The following is an 18,135-nucleotide window of genomic DNA, read 5'->3' as shown; positions in this document are numbered from 1 at the left end:
CTAGGTGGTCACATCTGTGCCGGGGTTGGGGTAGACAGAATGTGAAGGCACGACAGATCCAGAGGACAGACGCCGAGTGGAAGCCTCTTTGGGGCTTCCTGTGCTACGCACAGCTCTTGCCCTAGTTCATCACACCTGTCCTGGGACTGAAAGGGGATGACTTCCTTCACGCATTTAATTACGGGACTCACTTCCAGCCTCAGAAGTCTGATCCGTTCTAGGGAGAGCTTGACGAGAATGAAGCAATCATCAGGAAGAAACACTTCTTCGATATACTCTGAAATCTGTGGTGTCAAAAGATCAGAACATCCGTCAGTCACTTCCCTGTCCCTCGGAGCATACGAGGCTCCCTCTCGTCTTTAAGGACACAGAGCAGCGTGGACACACGGATTGGTAAACCCACTACAGGAGGTTCTCACACGTCCTGGCAACGCTGCTGGGTTAGTTTTCTTATTATCGAGAGGGATTTCTTCTTACCTCTCCCAAGAGGGTTTTCTCAATTCTGCCTTTCACCAGACGAGCATAATCTGCATCGTCATCCTTGTCCAGCTGTGCTGTGATGATGGGAGTGCTGTGGGGAGGAGGGCACAGGATCACGAGGCTGCTTGAAGACCACGCTGCGTTACGTCCGGGTGAGTTTGGAACCCTAACAGCAACTGCAGTTTACTGTCCTGTGCGTTCACTGGCGTCAGGCGCAGTCCTGAGGGCTGCACACCCCAGTGCTCATGAGGCAAGCCACTCCATCAGTGAGCGAGTGGCTTTCAGAACAGTCTTCCTGGCCAAGCACACCTACCTTTTCCTCTTTGGTCCTAATACGTAGTTACTTCAGTTCTGTTCCCTGAGTAAACTGACCCTTTGTATACGATGGGTTTGTATACTACGGCATGTGTGGTGACAAAATCATGTCACTTATAGCTTACCCCGCTCCCACAACCTCCCCTCCAGGACACCTCTGGCTGCTCCAACTACTAGCTCATAGCTTCCAGCCTTGCCATTCTGGATGGCATCCCCTGAACGCACACTCCTGGGTGATCTGACTGACCTAGAGGCGGGCAGAGCTCCTGCCACCCTGGACATGGACAGGTGCTGTTCCAGAACCGAGTGCAGCGTTCTCTCCTTTAACGCTGTACTGTCATTTTGCTACATTCCGATCATAGGTAGGACATGATTTTGTCACTGAATGCGCTATAAAATATTTCTCTTTCCTAGTTTCAGGTCACCTACAAATTCTATCATGGAACCACCAGGGGGTGGGATTTGGGCTGGGGGAGTGTTGTCACAGAATACGGCCCCAAAATTGAGTCGCAGACACATCAGGACTAGTGAAGCTGGGAATAACATCATCAAAAGGATGAAGTCTACAATGACACATGGTTCCAATTTTTCCAGGCATTGTTTTAGGTTTCTCTCTTACATGTGACTTGTGGCCACAAGAACCATTGCTTCGGCTTTGACCCTCTCCAGTTTGGACGTTCTGTCTTGGGTGTTTTTTAAGAGCCACGATATGATTAACACTAGCACGTGTCACTCCAGAGTCTGAGATACTGTCTGCTAGCATTTATCAGACACCCACTCGTGACAAGGGACACGTTGTTTCTCCTGGACATGAGAGACGAGTGTGAGAACAAGAGGCAAAGGGATGAGGGCACCTGATGGCCTTGGAGGCGTTGATGATCTCTTTGATGCGGGGCACGCCCAGGGTGATGTTCATGGAGGCCACGCCCGCAAAGTGGAAAGTCTTCAGGGTCATCTGGGTGCCCGGCTCACCAATGCTCTGGGCACAGAGCGCGCCCACTGCGGAACCTGGCTCCATCTGTGCCCTGAAAAGACAAAACGGGATGAAATGTACAGCCTAGGGGCTACAGTTAATGACGATGCAATATCTTTGTACGGCGGCAGATGGTAACCAGATGTATCGTGGTGACCTTTTTGCAATATACAGAAATACTGAATTGCTGTGTTTGCGCCTGAAACTTGCATAATGTTGTAGGTCAACTATCTGTCGTTTGTTTAGTTGGCCAAGTTGTGTCCGACTCTTTGTGACCCCATGGACTGCAGCACACCAGGCTCCTCTTTCCATGGAATTTTCCCAACCAAGAATACTGGAATGGGTGGCCATTTCCTTCTCTAGGGGATCTTCTTAACCCAGGGATTGAACCCGAGTCTCCTGCTTGGCAGGAGGATTCTTTACAACTAAGCCACCTGGGAAGCCCCTACTCCATTAATACAATTAAACAAAAGAGATGCAACTATCTTATATAAAACCCATTTAAATATACCCATTTTATATACTTTTACATATAGGTCACCTATACCTCAATTAAAAGACAAAACCAGGGAATTCCCTGGCCCTCCAGTGATTAGGACTTTGTCCTTTCACTGCCAGGGACCAGGTTCAACTCCCAGAGACTAAGATCCTGCAAGCCTTGTGCCACGGCCAAAAAAAAAAAGAGACAAAACTAAAACCCCCAAACTGCTGGGGAGGTGTCTGATTATCTTTCAACAGAAAAAATACATATGCCGTCAGGGTCAGGAAGGAATTGGCAAGGACCCAGGTTGGGCCTGTGACAGAGGAAGAACCGGACACAGATCAGTTACAGGTACAGAGGAGGGGAGCACTGCTCAGAGGGGCCCAACGACGACAGGGAACCGCGTGGCTACTTGTGGTCAGCGTGGGTGACCGGACAAGACCTACGGGCTCCGCTCACACATGGTACCGCAGGTGGACAAGCAGCCAGCCCTGGCCAAATATGTTGGTAGCTTCCCTATGAAAAGACGATGCTCGGAAATTTGTTTGCACTTTTTCCCACATGTTGGAGCACTCAGCCTGCCTACCCACTGGAGCCCCTAGAGAGGAGGTGACAGAACCTGCTTGAGGCTGGCAGCTGGTAAGTGATGTGGGCACAGGATTCTGCTTCCTGGGGAAACAGGAAAGATGCCAGAGACCCACTGGACTGCCCGGCAGCCTGAGACAATTAGCGCCCTCACCTCATGTACTTGTCCCTACACGTCTCCAGAAACTTCTCTATCTGGGTGGGGGTGATCCGGTCCAACTGGTACAGCACACGGGGCTAGAGGAACAAAAGCCGAGTTCAGGGCCGGGGCCGGCAGCGTGGGAAACCCTCTGCATCTCCTGACCCCCGGGGGACGGCCACTACCTCTGTCGTGCCGTTGTCGTTGATGCCGTATTTATCTCTGGTCTTCTTGATCTTCTCAGAAACCTCCTTGATAAACTTTTTTATCTCCTGAAAGATTACACAACAAACATCAGATATATATTTCTCAGTGATTTGCACGACCTGATTCATTTTTTAGTAAACTTTAGTCAGTGATGAATCCTTCCTACTTTAGTGGTGGCTAAACAAGACACTATAAGAGATATAACATGGATACAGGTTCTATTACAAAATGTTTTTCTAAAGAACACACCACGTTCCCCATACCCTGGACACGTTCATCCACTGCAGTGTTTCTCAGGTCTTTTCACTCTGAGATGCTTCCTGTGAATCTGCAGTGCTAACCCAGCACGTGAGGGTGACACAGGATGACCCTTTCCACCTGCTGCCTTCTCTCCTGCTCTCCTGGACACCTCGCTGCCCACATTCATGCAGCTCAGAGTAAGTACTGCTGCACCACTTGTACCTCTAAGCCTTTAGACTCATACATTTTTGAGGGTTTCTTCTGAAGCTGTTCTGCTCAACATAAATACTACAGAGCTTGGCTTTGTAGACGCTATGCACATTTCAAGCACATGCCTTCAGCCTGCCTTCATTTCAAAGGAAACACGCCCAGGTCCCAGCTCTATCTCTGACCCTTACCTCTGCCTTGCTCGCCTGTCTCATGCTCCCTTCCCACACACAGTCAGAACTTTGTAAGGCCTCCAGGAAATCACCCTCAAAGCTGCAAATGAAACATCAGCCTATCTGTTGCTCCCGCTATATTTTAAGAATAGGGCTCTAAGCCCTGGGATGATGACAAAACGGAGCAAGAAAGAAGGTGAAGAGACTTTACATTGTATGGAAGATCCACAGGGCACAGCTAGAAATGACAGGCCTAAGTTTTCTGGTAACTACTCTAAGGGGAAGACCCATATGCGTTATACTTTGGTATGTGTCTGTGAAAGAGCCTTGTGGTTGCTCCTAGAACCAACATCAGCCAGGCTCTCCTTTTGAGGAGTTTTCACAGAGGGTGTGGTGTTTAATGGGCCACACACATCCATGTCCTGCTGCCAGCACACACCACGTACCATGGGACTGACTCCTAGAGCACTTCAGGTGAGCTGAGGACACATGGAATCTAGCAGCTGCATCCTTCAAAGAAAGCACATCCGCTGCTCTGGTTTGATCCAGGGGTGTTTCTGACAGTAAGGGAAAGGGTGGATAGACTATGCTTCCTCTCAGCGACCCTCAGGGAAATATGATTTCTCTCAATGATTTTGGACAAATTGGGGGTTGGGGGGCACTCTGGCCAAGTGCAGGCATCCAGCTGCTTTGTGCGGCTGGCTGAGGTCGGATCCACACATCTGGACAAATCCCCAGGCAGGTCCGAGGGTGGACAACTGTTTTGATGGCTGCAAAGCCTCACCAGGTCTTGTTTCTCAGTTGAGGATAACTGTAGCAGAAGACCAGCACGCCTGCCCAGTGTCTACTCAATCTATATCACAGCTGAAAATATCTAAAGTTTTGTCTGAAAGAAATGTTTCAAAGGGCAGACTGGACCAGAAGCCCACTTTTGCAAAAATAAAATTCAATAAGGCACTTACAGAAAGCTTGAGACTTAACTAGCCGGGTATTGTTCTAACATTGCAAAAATAAATCTCTCTAGCCTCCCATAGACTACTGAGCAATTTCTAGTTACTATCTTTACTGAAAGCAAAAAACTAAAACTTTTGGGGTCCACAGGGTCTGTGACCACAAACTCTTCTTAGTCACTTGCTGTCTAGTGTGGTGCGCTCTCCCTGTGGGGCGGCAGGACTCTGGCTCCATCACTCTAGAGCAGAGGCCATTTGGGCTGACTAAGGTCAGGGCTTGGCTAAGGGAACAGGCCCCTCTACAAAGTCAAATGTTTCTGCCCAGTCTACACTCAGGGGAGGGGTTTTCTGCAAAGTTGTCTCGGCCCACTGGACACTTCAGAATGGCTCCCAGGAGCCCAGGTGATTGAGGGGCTATAAGGGTGGACTCCATCACACCTGGGCTGTCCCCTGTTCATGAACACAAGGCTTCCCATGACTCTACTTGTTGGTCAACTCCCCTCACTGACAAAGAGTGGAAGGTTACCATGCCACTCAGCCATCATTCTGTGCAGAAAGACTTTTATTTAAGAAAGAACTTAAACTAATTTAAAAGAACTTGAAAATTCTCAAGAGACTCTTTTTAACGAGAGACTCTACAGGCTTACTTGTTAATTACAGGTTTGAGGCCACGTTTTTCAGATACAGTTAGTTGTTACAAATCAGAGGTAGAACTCAGAGCTGGAGACGGTGGTGGGACAATCTCCCCTGGGGAGGCTCTGCCTTCCAGTGGGATCCTCATCAGCAATAAAACCCGCGGCCACCTAGTGTCTCCTCTGAATCATTCAGTATTAAGAGCTTCCTTCAATGGGTGACTTCCTCCCTGAGCCTACTTTCTAGCTGTGGTCGTGTCCTTTAAGGCGAGCCTCTGAAAGCCCTCCTGACCCAGATGTTGCCATTTGCCTGCTAGGTGTTCAAGGCTGCCCCACTTGTTGGCACCGGGAAACCGGGGCCAGAACCCAAGGCCAAGCTGATCCAGGGGGTTTTCATCTGTCGAGGCAGTCCATACATACGAGCAGTCAAGAGCACACACCTCACACCATCCCCCAGTTTGGGTGCTGCAAAGGACAGCTTTCAGCTGCCACCCATGTGGACATGCTTCTGGCAGCGGCTTTGCTAAAAGGAATGAGTTCCCTCACCTAAGAGTTATGGCAGATATTCTGGAAGTTAGGTTAAAAGGACAAAAGCTCCCTTTTTGGAAGGGGAAACTGAGACAAGCTACTAAGAGCTCAGCAGGATCAACCCATGCATACCAAGGGAACTCAGAACACGGCAACTGGCAGGCTGTTAATCACACGGCTGCCCAGCAGCTAACGCTCACACTCAGCCCGCAGCGTGTGTGTGGGCCTGGCTGTCGGCTTCTGGCAGGGCTAGGGCGCAGTGCCACCCGTGAGTTCTCTCTGCCTCCCCAGCTCTGACATCACAGCCAGACGACGTTTTCTCGGCTCAGGTGAATCTGTTCTGGTTGGTGAATTTTGGAATCCCTCGGCAAACCTGAGCTCAGACTGAGTGACTGGAGGGTGAGGACGCGTTCCGCCACCTCTGCGGCCCTGCATCTGTGGGGCGTGTGACAGATGGGGACGGGACGGATGAATAAGTGCTCACTGAACCCACAAGTGCTGCTGGTCAGGGGACCACTGTCAAACCATAAGACAAGAAAGGGCCTGAGCCAAGTGACGAAGGGGAAGCCCTGCCGGCCGGACTGGGACAGCGCCCTGCAGAGCCTGGGGCTGGCAGACCGCTGGGTGCAGCACAGCTTCGCCCCCTGCTCGGCAGCCACAGCGCGGAAGCACGTTACCTCGTTGTATCTCTCATAGCCTGTCTCAGTTAAGGTCTTCGAGGAGAAACAGAAACACAAATAAGTGAATACAGTCATGGAGAAAAACCAAATCACACCTCTCATTTGTTACTTAAAAAAAAAAAAAAAAAAAAAAATTGTGAAGTAACAAAAACAAAATGAAGGCACTCAGCTTAGCCAGGCTCTTAATTTTAAATGTATTAAAATCCGGAAGAGTCTCTTTTTCACCTTTTGTATCTTACCACGTCAAAGAGTGAAGAGCTTTTAACTAAAATATCCTTATGTAAGTGTTTTACTGTTTTCATTTTTTATATACTTCAAGGGATATATTTTGTGCTATATTTGAATCACAATCAGTATACGCAGGGAACCATGTATTCCTGTATTCCTTTGCTTTTGATCATAAACATGATTATCAACAGAAAGGAGGAGGTCTGTGAAATAAAAACAAACTAAAAACAAGACGATGTCAAGGTAACAGGTCCCTGGAAGAAAAAGGAAGGATGACTGTACATTTCTAACCCATCTTGTGGCAAGAAAAAAAGCCGTTTAAAATAATGATGGTATTAAACACTACTGCATCATTTATTGTCTAAAACACAATAAATGGCATTAAAACAATGCTCTTACTATTACAAATTACTGGGTTTCAAAACCACGGAGGGAGGAGTTGGCCTACAGGACGAGAGACTGGGTGGCAGGGGGTGATAGGGACAGGGTTTAAAAAAAAATCAGCTCTCGTAACCAGAGCACTTGCCTTCTACCAGAGAAACACTTGTGCAAAAGACAATCTAAAAAAGACATGAGACAAATCCTTTATGCCGACTGCTGAGATTCTCCTGCCTGCGCCGCTCTTAAACCTTCTAACAAGAAACACTCTTACGTAAACACCCCCAGCTTATACACGTCACTGTCACCTGGAGAATGATTCCTTGGTGACGGCCACGCCGGGTGCGCAGCCCCCGCAGAGCTCACCTGCAGGAAGCTGTCCTGGCAGCAGAGAAACTCGTTCTTCTTCATGATGGACTCGGCGCTCAGGAGCAGCTCGTTCTTACTGAGAGCAGGCTCGCTCCGGCACGGGAAGACTGCCTGAGTATCAAAAGGAAACAGTGTGATCTGGAGGCGGGCAGGGGCAGTATTCAGTGAAGGAGTTTATAAGAGACAAAACAACCTCCCCCAGAGTGAGCTTTCAGCAGCCTGTGATGTTTTTGTCTTTCAAAACGCATTGTAGACTCCACCTTTAACACGAAGGTGAGAACAGCATAAACTGATACTCCCCCTTACGTAACAGCTTCTGGGCTATTCAGTGGGTATTGTGTCATTCCTTCCCAACTGCACCCCGCCCTGGATCTGCACTAAAACCATAAACTGCTGTTATAAAAGAAATAATTCAAGTGTGAAAATACTTGCCCACCCCCAAGCTCATGGGTTTTCCCTCAAAGTTTTAATGGCTACACTGCACCCTAACGTGGACAGACCATTCCATGTTTGACCTGTCCTCCACAGATGGCCTGTATCTGCTATAAACAATGCTGGAAGAACATTCTCGGCACATTTAGATCATTTCTGGAGGGCAAATTCCTGTAAGCGAAATTTAAGTATCGCTCAAGGGCACCCAGATTTAAATTCCAGATCAACACTGTCCAGCTACCTCTCAAAAAGCTTGCTCTAAATTATATCCCGTAAAACCATGTGAAACAGGCCTGCTTCTCCACACCCTTGACTTTTACACGGTCTCTATCGCACTTTACTAGGTACTGACAAGAAGACAAAGCCCTCTTCCGCTGGCACTGGTTTACTACCAATAACTAGACTTGGAAATTGAGAAACTCTCTTTCCTTAATACCTGGGGAAAGTTATGCAAAGTGAATACAAAAGACAAACACCATCGCAGTGGTTGGGTAGATACGACAGCGTTGACTGTGTGCTATGCCAAAGGCACATCCATTCTAAGGAAATGTCCTTGAAAACGCTCACAGATATAATGCTTCATCTTACTTTGATGTTGTCCAGAACCCTTTTAAACTCTAAGGGCTCATCTTTTCCCTCCATGGCTGCAGGATCTAAGCCGTCTCCCCCGTAAATGAACTGGATGATATCGCCCGTAGAGCTGCGGACTGTGAGGTCATACTGTGAACAAAGATCTTCCAGGGACTTGACGAGCCTTCTCTGAAGGGAGAGAAGGAGAGGAGATAAAAGTTCAGGTGCTTTGAGAGCGCTAGTCACATGTACGAAGGTTGATATCTGCAACTGAGCTTCAAGGCTACCAGTGCTTTTAATCACATAAAAACGTTGTATTAGAAATCCCTTAAAGAGTCCCTGACCTCAAGAATGGCCCCACAAGTGCCTCACTAGCCTGTGCAATGGGATTTAGAATATGCTCCATGCTCCAGTGTGTTTTAGAATACAAGCAATTTAAACCCCACCACCCCCGAAGGACTCTGCAAACACTGTTTTCCTAGGCTGCTTTACCTTCCCTCTCTGTCTCTCTAAGGTTTAAACTAATGCAATTGCTTTGCATTTCTAAACACAACTTAATCCGGGACCCCTGTGGACTTCAATATGAATTACAGAGGATCCGGTGCAGGCCCTCTTCTGGGACCGATGGGTAAGAAGAGAGAACAGGACTAGTGTTGTTTGAAGCAGCAGGCAGCAGCCATTTCTCAAACCTGCTTAGGGAGAACCTTCCACCAGCAGAACCCTCCAGCCAGCGGGGTGAAGGGGTTCAATGAGTTAAAGGGAAAGATATCTTCCTCCAGGCAACTTCACAACAAAAATCCCTCATGCCAGAAGTAATTTGTTCCAGGTTAACAAGCCACTCTGGGAAAGTCATACTCTCGACTCCAGAAAGGTAAAGGACAAAAAATAAAGTCAAAAGACATTCGGGCAAGAGTGTTAAAAGCATTTCACAGTCTGCTAGGTTTCTGACAAAAGCACACTCTGAAGCTAAAGGGCGATTTCCCATTAAAAGATCATTAAAAGGGAAGCACTATCAGTAATGCCACACAGGGGACAGACGAGAGGTTATGGAAATTGGTGGGTACTGACTCGAGTCCACTTTGCTCTCATCAACCTTGTGTATCCTGGCTTACTCATTCACTCATTGCTCATCTTTGGTTATCAGGCCTGGTTCCCCTGCTTGCCAAGGGCTGTGCTTCTCAGTCCATGGTGGGGAGAAAAGGGACACAAAACCACAGCAGTTCATGGCCTAGCAACTTGGAGTGTTAACCTCAGCATGTATTGTAAGCAGATAAAATCATCAAAAAACCAAACCAAAACCAAAACCAAACACAAGACAAAAAACAAAACGTAGATTATGGAGTACAAGGTAGAAATGAGAATTAGAGACGGAGAGAGATCTTTCGCTTGTGGTCTTATGGAAGCACAAAGTAGGATGTGTTCTCACCCCTCTGCTGTCTAGGATGTACCCCTGTGGCAGTCTCAGAAACACAGGCATAAAAAGCAGGTAGCTCAGCCCTGTCCCCCAAGACTGCTCTCCTGCAACTACACACACAGCGGAGAACGAGTCCGCCCTCCAAGTGCCCAAGCCCTCCTGTGGGCCGTGGAACAGGTTCTCTGAGTCCCTTAGAGTGACATTAATGATAGATTACATAAACCGCTGCAGTGAGCACAGCCCTCTCAGTGTGTAATCAGGAGGTGGGTGTTGTCCCCTATCTCTGTGTATTAGCAAGTAGTGGCTCAGTGTGATGACGTGCCGGGGAATTTCTGGTCCATGTTCTCCTCCAGCAGGGCTTTGGTACATGTGGTTCCAGCCTGGTCTGCACCATTCGAAGGAGACACTGATTTTGAACTTTTTTTTTTGAACATCTTACTTTTTTGTGTTGTTTATTTTTACGGCATCTACATCTCTCAGTTTTTCCTTTTAAATGCCAAGACTTAATACATCAGAAGTCAGGTAGAAAAGAAGCGAACACTCAGCAGTCAAGATCTGCAGACCTGTCTGGCTTCACTGCTAATGGCCTACGTTTCTTCAGGTTACCTGCATATATCCTGTTTCAGCTGTCTTCACGGCTGTGTCGACGAGACCTTCCCGGCCAGCCATCGTGTGGAAGAAAAACTCGGTTGGTGTCAAACCAGAATAAAAGCTATTAGCCACAAAGCCTTTGGCAGCTGGGAGCTGAAGAGAGGTAGAAAAAAAAAAAAGAAAAATCTAACAAATAAAAGTTTAAGGTCCCCAATTCCAAGACCCATTCAAATCAGAAAATACCTCACCTTTAGACCATAAATACCTGGCCAATGCACTCCCATGTTTTATGCCCTTTCCTAAAGAAATAATTTAGTTCAAATCATCCTTACCAGAGAAAAGGAGAGTGAGTTCCCAGCCAGGGCTGGTGCTCGTGCCAGTGGCAGCCAGGTGGCTCAGGACAGGGACACCGAAGCTTGGGTTGCTACTCCTAGAGTTGGCAGGCAGTCACGGATCTCAGTTTAGAGGGCACCCTGGCCTTCTCCCAGGAAACGACTGTTTTTAAGATACCTGCCGGCAGGCTGGACCTGTCCACCTCCAAAACATAGATGTGTGCTGCTACAGTTTATGGGGATTCATTTTTGGGCTGTTGAAAATATCCTACAATTTAGATTATGTGTGTTCACAACTCGGTGAACACACTAAGCTGCTGAACTCTACACTTTAAATGGGTGAATATTAAGATAAAGAAAAAAAAAAACTGTAAAAAACCAAAAAAACCCACATATAAAAAACACCCTATGAAATGCCCAATGGCCTTTGATCTGGACAGGTTCGTGTTCCTTGGAGGACAACTCAGATGAACAGGCTAAAATTCTTTTGCCCCATTTCACTTAAGGGGCAGCTGGCATACTCAAAAGCACTTCTAGGCAAGTACCATCTTCCCCAAAGTCTGGCACTAGATGTCCTTGGCATCTTTCTAAATTGGTCAGGCTTTGACTCTGAGCCATATAAGCACAGTCAGCCATATAAGCACTCCAGTGACTTGCTGGCTGCCTGACCTCTAGTAAATTCTGATCTTGGACGGAGAGCCCAAGTTGTTCCTGGGGCCACCGGATACGGACAGCGTCTGTCAATTTCAGTACAGCAGGCCCCTCTCCCCAGGAGGGGCTGGCCATAAGTCCTGTAGCTCCTCAGGCCAGGAGCAGCTGGGCCATCTGTGTTTTAGTGTGAATAACAGTTGACTCCATCCAGAATTACTAAGTGACCAAATCAGCTCTAAGTTCCTCAACTGTTCGTTTAATGGCTATCTACCCCAGAATCTCAGAAAACCCCAGTACAGGCCTGTCTGTCTCACTCTGCTGACAGTAGTGCCCAGACCACGAGGCCCAACGGAACTCAGAAGTCATTTACAGGCAGTTTAGGAATTCCAGAGAGAACCTGGAATTTCCTGGTTGTTTCACTGTGGTTCACGTGTTCACTGTTTAAAACCTTTTTACTTTTATGTAAGTGTTCCCTAAAATAAGCGTACAGATTGAACGCACACAAATGGTAACAACACAGTCAGATTACTTAGGGTAAAGTTCGATGGGAAACGGACATCCTTCTCCTTAGAAGGGAAAATACACAAAAGGGCACGGGTCCAAGTCTTTCAGCTCCGAGTTTCATGAGGCTCCTTCTACAGGACTCAGTCAAGTTTGGGCTGCAGAGGGAATAACTCTGAGTGGTCCCCACCCTCTATGCCAGCTTCAGGAGTCGCCTAATCGGCAGCCCCAGAGCTTCGGTCATTCTTTCGTGCTGCTGAAGGTTGTCCTTCAAAGTTGTATTTGATCCACTCCTGCTTACCTTTGAGTGTTTTTCAAAGTGAGGCAGGGACCTGTTTTCAAAGCCATCTGGCACTCGCGAGCCACTGATAGCTTGCTGTCCCACACAGGCAATCATCTGTGATATGTTAATGAAGGAACCTGGGGAAGCAGGTCAGAAATGGAACATTCATTTACCAGAATCACAGTAACTGAAGTACAAGCAGATCTGCTGGTAAAACAGGAATACAACACGGCACAGCCCCCATCCTCAACAAGTTCATACTCTAGGGACAGTGAAGGACAGAACCAGAACAGCAAGGATGGAGCTGTCAGTAACACAAGGAAGGCCAGGCAGGGCTAGAGCTCAGAGGCGAGTGAGCACTCTGGGGCTGGAGGAGAGACTTCCCAGGGGAGTATTTGAGAAGGCAGCATTAACCAGCTGGACTCTTAGATATTATGACTTCCACATAGAGGACATGGGGGAGGAGTTCCAAAATGGGTCAGAGAGTGGGAAGCAGAGACACAGGACAGGAGTGTGGGGTATGCACCAGGAGCAGGGAGGAGACTATGGGGTGAAGGACAGCAAGGCTCAAGAGACTGGACTTTATTCTGTTAGAAATTTGTGAAAACAGGAAGTTTGGAAAGCTCAGGGTTCTGAATTTCAGTGCAGTATCATGAAACCTAACACTTTCAGGTCCTGGCTAACTATAAAATTTAAGGGTATTTAATTATCATCAAACATATTATTTTAAAAATCCCTGGCTCTTCTTTCTTTCTTCAAAAAAATAAGACCAAGTTTACTCAAAGCAGCCTCAAACTCAGAAATCCACACACATGATAAACAAGTTTCTCCAAAGCAGTTAGACATTCTAAAAATGCAAATAACCGTCTCTTTCTCTAAGCATTATTTGAAAAGATATAGTGGCTCAGATGGTAAAGCATCTGCCTGAAATGTAGGAGATCCAGGTTCAATCTTGGAGTCAGGAAGATCCCCTGGAGAAGGAAATGGCAACCCACTCCATACCCTTGCCTGGAAAATCCCATGGACAGAGGAGCCTGGTAGGCTACAGTCCATGGGGTCACAAAGAGTCGGACACGACTGAGCGACTTCACTTTCTTTCACTTTCACACCCTTATAAACAAAAGGCCTGAAGCTCTTTTTTTTTTTGAGGTTGGTGGAGGCGGGCTGCCGTGTAGCTTGTGGGATCTTGGTTCCCTGACCAGGGATTCAACCTGGGCCTGGGCAGTGAAAGCACTGAGTCCTGACCACTGGACGAACAACCAGGGAATTCTAGGCCTGAAGTTCTGATGCACATTTTCCAGAGCACAACCAGCCAGCCTGCATGGAAGGCAGTGACAGCAGCGGCCAGAGGAGGTGCTCACCTTTGGAACCACACAGAGCCATGGTGAGGGGGCTGTTGCTCTTATCCAGCTCCCGGAGGCAGGCGCTACCTGCGTGGTCACGGATCACGGACAGCTCCTTCAGGATCAAAGCCTGGTGGGAGAAAGAGAGATGCATGGTGCCTATGTGATTACTGATGTTCAACGTGACATTTAAGAGAACGTGAAGAATTCGAGTGAGATGTCAGATTTCCAGCAGATAAAAGGTTTCAGACCTTAGAAGACCAAGATGTCCTATCTCTGCAGACTGACATTTTCCATGTGCTAAGTCATTTCCGTTGTGTCCTACTCTTAGAGGCCCTATGGACTGTAGCCTGTCAGGTTCCTCTGGCCATGGGATTCTCCAGGCAAGAATACTGGAGGGGGTTGCCATGCCTTTCTCCAGGGGATCTTCCTGACCCAGGGATAGGACTCACGTCACTTATGTCTCCTGCATTGGCAGGCAGATTCTTTACCACTAGTGCCCCCTGGGAAGTCCCACGGGTTTCATAATCAGTGTGTAAGGAAAAAATGGTTAGTAACAAAACCTCAGAAAAGTATTTAAATGGTCAATGAGGTAGAATACATGCAGCTTTGTGTATATACCCTACACAGCAGTGTCTCTGTATGTGCATTATATACGTTACTGTATATACACACGCTTGTGTATACTGTGTATACACACGTGTAACACTTTGCACTTTATGTGACATTATGTTATACGTACTAAAAGAGTGGCGTGTACTGTTGCTAAAATTTGTCTCTGCCAAGCACACACTTGAATTCCCACCAACTGGGCATGTGATTAGGCAACTCAATAGAATACTCTAGTCCATGAGCTCATCTAGACTGCCATCCCTCAACCCACAACCTATGATGCTCAATCAGCTGGGAATCATGCTTTCACTAAAGAGAAGTGCAGCTGAGGCCTCAAGTAATCTTCTAGGTGAGAAACACCCCATTTCTCTCTCTTTTGGTTTTTCTTTAAGACTTACATTAAGAAAGAGCTAATTGTGAACACCTCACACAACTCTGCTTTCTTTTTGCTTTAAAAAGTTCATCAGAAAATTTCTTATTGAGGTTTCCCTGGTGGCTCGGTGGCAAAGAATCTGCCTGCCAATGCAGAAAGACACGGGTTTGATCCCTGGTCTGGGAAGATCCCACATGCCTTGAAGCAACTAAGCCCATGTGCCAGCACTATTGAAGCTGTGCTCTCGAGCCCAAGAGCTGCAACTACCGAGTCCGTGCTGCAACTGCTGAAGCCTGTGTGCCCTGGAGCCCTGTGCTCTGCAACAAGAGACGCCACCGCAATGAGAAGCCACTGCACCACAGTGAAGAGCGGCCCGTGCTCGCCGCAACCAGAGAAAGCCCACACACACCAACCAAGACCCAGAGCAACCAAAAGACGTACAGATAAAATAAAAAAAATTATTTTTGATTGTTCAAAAATCCTTTCTTCCCTACTTACTGAGTTAAAGCCCTGAGCGCCAGGCTACTGGGAGGCAGAAGAGAGTCAGACAGGGCCCTGGTGCAGTCAGACTGCGAAGGCAGGCTGCTTCAGAGAAAACGCAGGACTCTCCTGCCATTCTGACTCTGACACCTGCAGGTCCAGATCTCAGCTAACTTAGCTCCAGACTGGAACGTGCCTGGAACGTGCAACAGACTGGACTGTGACTCTCAAACATGACTTAACCACGTCTCTTTCAAAGACCATCCTTTCAAAGCTGTGGTGTCAGTCTGGTCACAGGATGCTAGTAATAGGGCCAAAGCACTGAAGTACGAGGGACAGAAGGGGCCCAAGTGTGACGATGGAACAAGAGCAGCCCCATGTGGCCAAATGAACAGACAGCTGATCACCACCTGGAACACGAAAGCTGGAAGCGATGGAACAGATTTGATGGGAGGCCCTCCCATCATTAGAACACACACGAGCTGCACAGCTCACAGACGGGCTGAAGCCACTGCCTTTCCTCTCCGCTCACCTCTGTCGCTTCTCTTCAGGGCCTACAATGCCACTGGCTGCTAACCTGACCCAGAGCCAGACTCACCTCCAGAGTCTCCTCGGCGGTGCAGCCAGGCTGCTGCTGCAGCTTGCCTGTGTTCAGGGCTTCGATGTACTCATCGCATTTTTTGTAGCCAGCGTTCAGCAACTCATACTTGGCCTTCAGCAGCCCTTGGCCAGGTGTGACGTCACCAATCCCGATTGAGAATCCACGGTTAGCTGCAGAAGGGTTGGCAAGGAGAGCCAGAAGAGAGAACCATTGATGTTAGTCAACCTGTTATGCAGAAACAAGTTTATACCTTCAGAGAACTTGCTGCAAGCCAGTTAAACAAAAACTTACTGTACCGGTCCCTAGGTTGTTACACAAAGATGACTAAGACTCACTAACCCCTCTCAGAGAGCTCACAACCTGGTATGGAGCACAGGGATGTCCCAACTATATTATAAAGCAGGCAGCCACTGAACAGGAAAGAGAGACTGAGACAGCCAGTTGCAGAAAGTGGGCTACCGGATGGCTGGCGCTCAGCATCCCAGACACCTCTCTGCTCCAATTCTCTTTTTCAGAAATCGTTCCAAAATAGAGGCTAAGAAGCAAATGTGAACTCTACCTTTGATTGAACTATACACCATCAATAATCCTAACCCTAACACCTGTAGCAACTGGGCAGGTGAGGGGCAACTGGATTAACAGGGTGAGGAAGGGGATGCTGAAAAGTGGCTGTGGAGTGGAGGGCCACTGAGTCTGAAAGTCTCAGAAACAAATCCTCACATTCTGTTGGAGGTAATGTACGAGCTGCAAATGGGGAAACCTGGATGGAAAGTTTGTACAAGTACACCTTTTTTTTACTGTGCTTCATAGATAGTGTGTTTCTTTAGAAACAGAAGGTTTGTGGCAACCTTGTATTTGAACAAGTCTAAAAGCACAATTTTTCCAATGGTATTTGCTCATTTCGTGTCTCTATGTTGAATTTCAGTAACTCTCACAGTATTTTAAACACTTCCATTATTATATTTTTATGATGCTCTGGGCTGTTGTTATGATGACTCACTGAAGGCTCAAAAGATTAGCATTTTTCAGCAATAAAGTCTTTTTTTATTAAGGTGTGTACATGTAAGACACTAAGATCACGGCATCTGATCCCATCACTTCATGGCAAATAGACGGGGAAAAGTGAAAGCAGTGACACATTTTATTTTCTTGGATCCAAAATCACTGTGGACGGCGACCGCAGCCATGAAATTAAGACACCTGCTCCTTGCAAGAAAAGCTATGACAAACCTAGACAGCATATTAAAAAGCAAAGACATCACTTTGCTGACAAATGTCTGTATAATCAAAACTATGGTTTTTCCAGTAGTCACGTATGGATGTGAGTGTTGGATCATAAAGAAGGCTGAGCACTGAAGAACTGATGCCTTCGAACTGGTATCGGAGAAGACTCTTTACAGTCCGGTGGACTGCAAGGAGATAAAACCAGTCAATCCGAAAGGAAATCAATCCTGAACATTCACTGGAAGGATTGATACTAAAGCTGAAGCTCCAATACTTTGGCTACCTGATATGAAGAGCTGACTCATTGGAAAAGACCCTGATGCTGGGAAAAACTGAAGGCAAAAGAAGAGGGTGGCAGAGGACGAGGTGGTTAGATAGTATCACTGATTCAATGGACAAGAATCTGAGCAAACGCTGGGAAACACAGGGAAGCCTGGCGTGCTGCAGTCCATGAGTCATAAAGAGTCAGACACAGCTTATCGACTGAACAACAACATGTTAACACATAATACTATTGCACACTTAATAAGACTATAGTACAAACAAGCTTTTCATGCACTGGGAAACCAAAACATTCATATGAGTTGCTTGATTGTTATATATGCTTCATCATGGTATCTAGAACCAAACCTGCAATGTTTGAGGTCTGTCTATAAAAAAAGAGGCCTCAGGCCCTTCCCGCTACGGGAAACAGAGTGCTATACAAGAGGTGTCTGAGCATCAAGAATAGGAAGTCTTAAAAAGAGAAGAAAGAAAAGAAGGAAACCAAGAGAAAAGAACTACTGGCAAATAAGAACAATGGCTGGAAATTAAATATATGATACTGAAAATTAAAAAAAAAAAAAAAAAAAAAAAACTGTTAAAAAGAAAACTGAATCCAGAAACAAATAAATGGACAACAGGGAAAAAGAGAAAATCAGAGAATCACTCCAAGAACTCTACCAGACAATTAACAGAAATTCCAAAAAGCAAGAACGGAGAAAGTAAAAGAGAGACTATGATCAGAAAAAGTACAAGAAAATTTCCAGAACTGAAGGACACATGTTGCAGATTGAGAGAGCTTGCAGAGCGCTCAGCACAATGAATGATAAACATCCCAAGGCTGCATCACTGTGAACTTTCAGAATGCCAGAAACAAAGAGGATCTCAAAGCTTCTAGAATA

The 18,135-nt window shown here is 46.9% G+C and overlaps 1 protein-coding gene across 2 annotated transcripts in view; it reads right to left on the bottom strand.

The window, feature by feature from the left end:
- Positions 1-18,135, bottom strand: part of POLR3A (RNA polymerase III subunit A) — a 49,020-nt gene that overhangs the window by 7,699 nt on the left and 23,186 nt on the right. Inside the window, exons 16-27 of one of the 2 annotated variants that reach the window (XM_070364895.1) lie at positions 15,746-15,918; positions 13,701-13,812; positions 12,358-12,476; positions 10,588-10,725; positions 8,586-8,756; positions 7,563-7,676; positions 6,588-6,623; positions 3,159-3,245; positions 2,989-3,071; positions 1,650-1,820; positions 478-571; positions 192-284 (exon numbers count right to left, since the gene is read on the bottom strand). In XM_070364895.1, the coding sequence (XP_070220996.1) occupies positions 192-284; positions 478-571; positions 1,650-1,820; positions 2,989-3,071; positions 3,159-3,245; positions 6,588-6,623; positions 7,563-7,676; positions 8,586-8,756; positions 10,588-10,725; positions 12,358-12,476; positions 13,701-13,812; positions 15,746-15,918 (1,391 nt within the window). The remainder of the gene's footprint in view (positions 1-191; positions 285-477; positions 572-1,649; positions 1,821-2,988; positions 3,072-3,158; positions 3,246-6,587; positions 6,624-7,562; positions 7,677-8,585; positions 8,757-10,587; positions 10,726-12,357; positions 12,477-13,700; positions 13,813-15,745; positions 15,919-18,135) is intronic. The other variant, XM_070364896.1, reaches the window with a different exon arrangement.

This window comes from Bos mutus, chromosome 28, assembly GCF_027580195.1.
Source record: "Bos mutus isolate GX-2022 chromosome 28, NWIPB_WYAK_1.1, whole genome shotgun sequence".
Taxonomy (NCBI): domain Eukaryota; kingdom Metazoa; phylum Chordata; class Mammalia; order Artiodactyla; family Bovidae; genus Bos; species Bos mutus.
The sequence above is the reverse complement of the archived record's forward strand: the minus strand, read 5'-3'. Positions and strand labels throughout refer to the sequence as shown.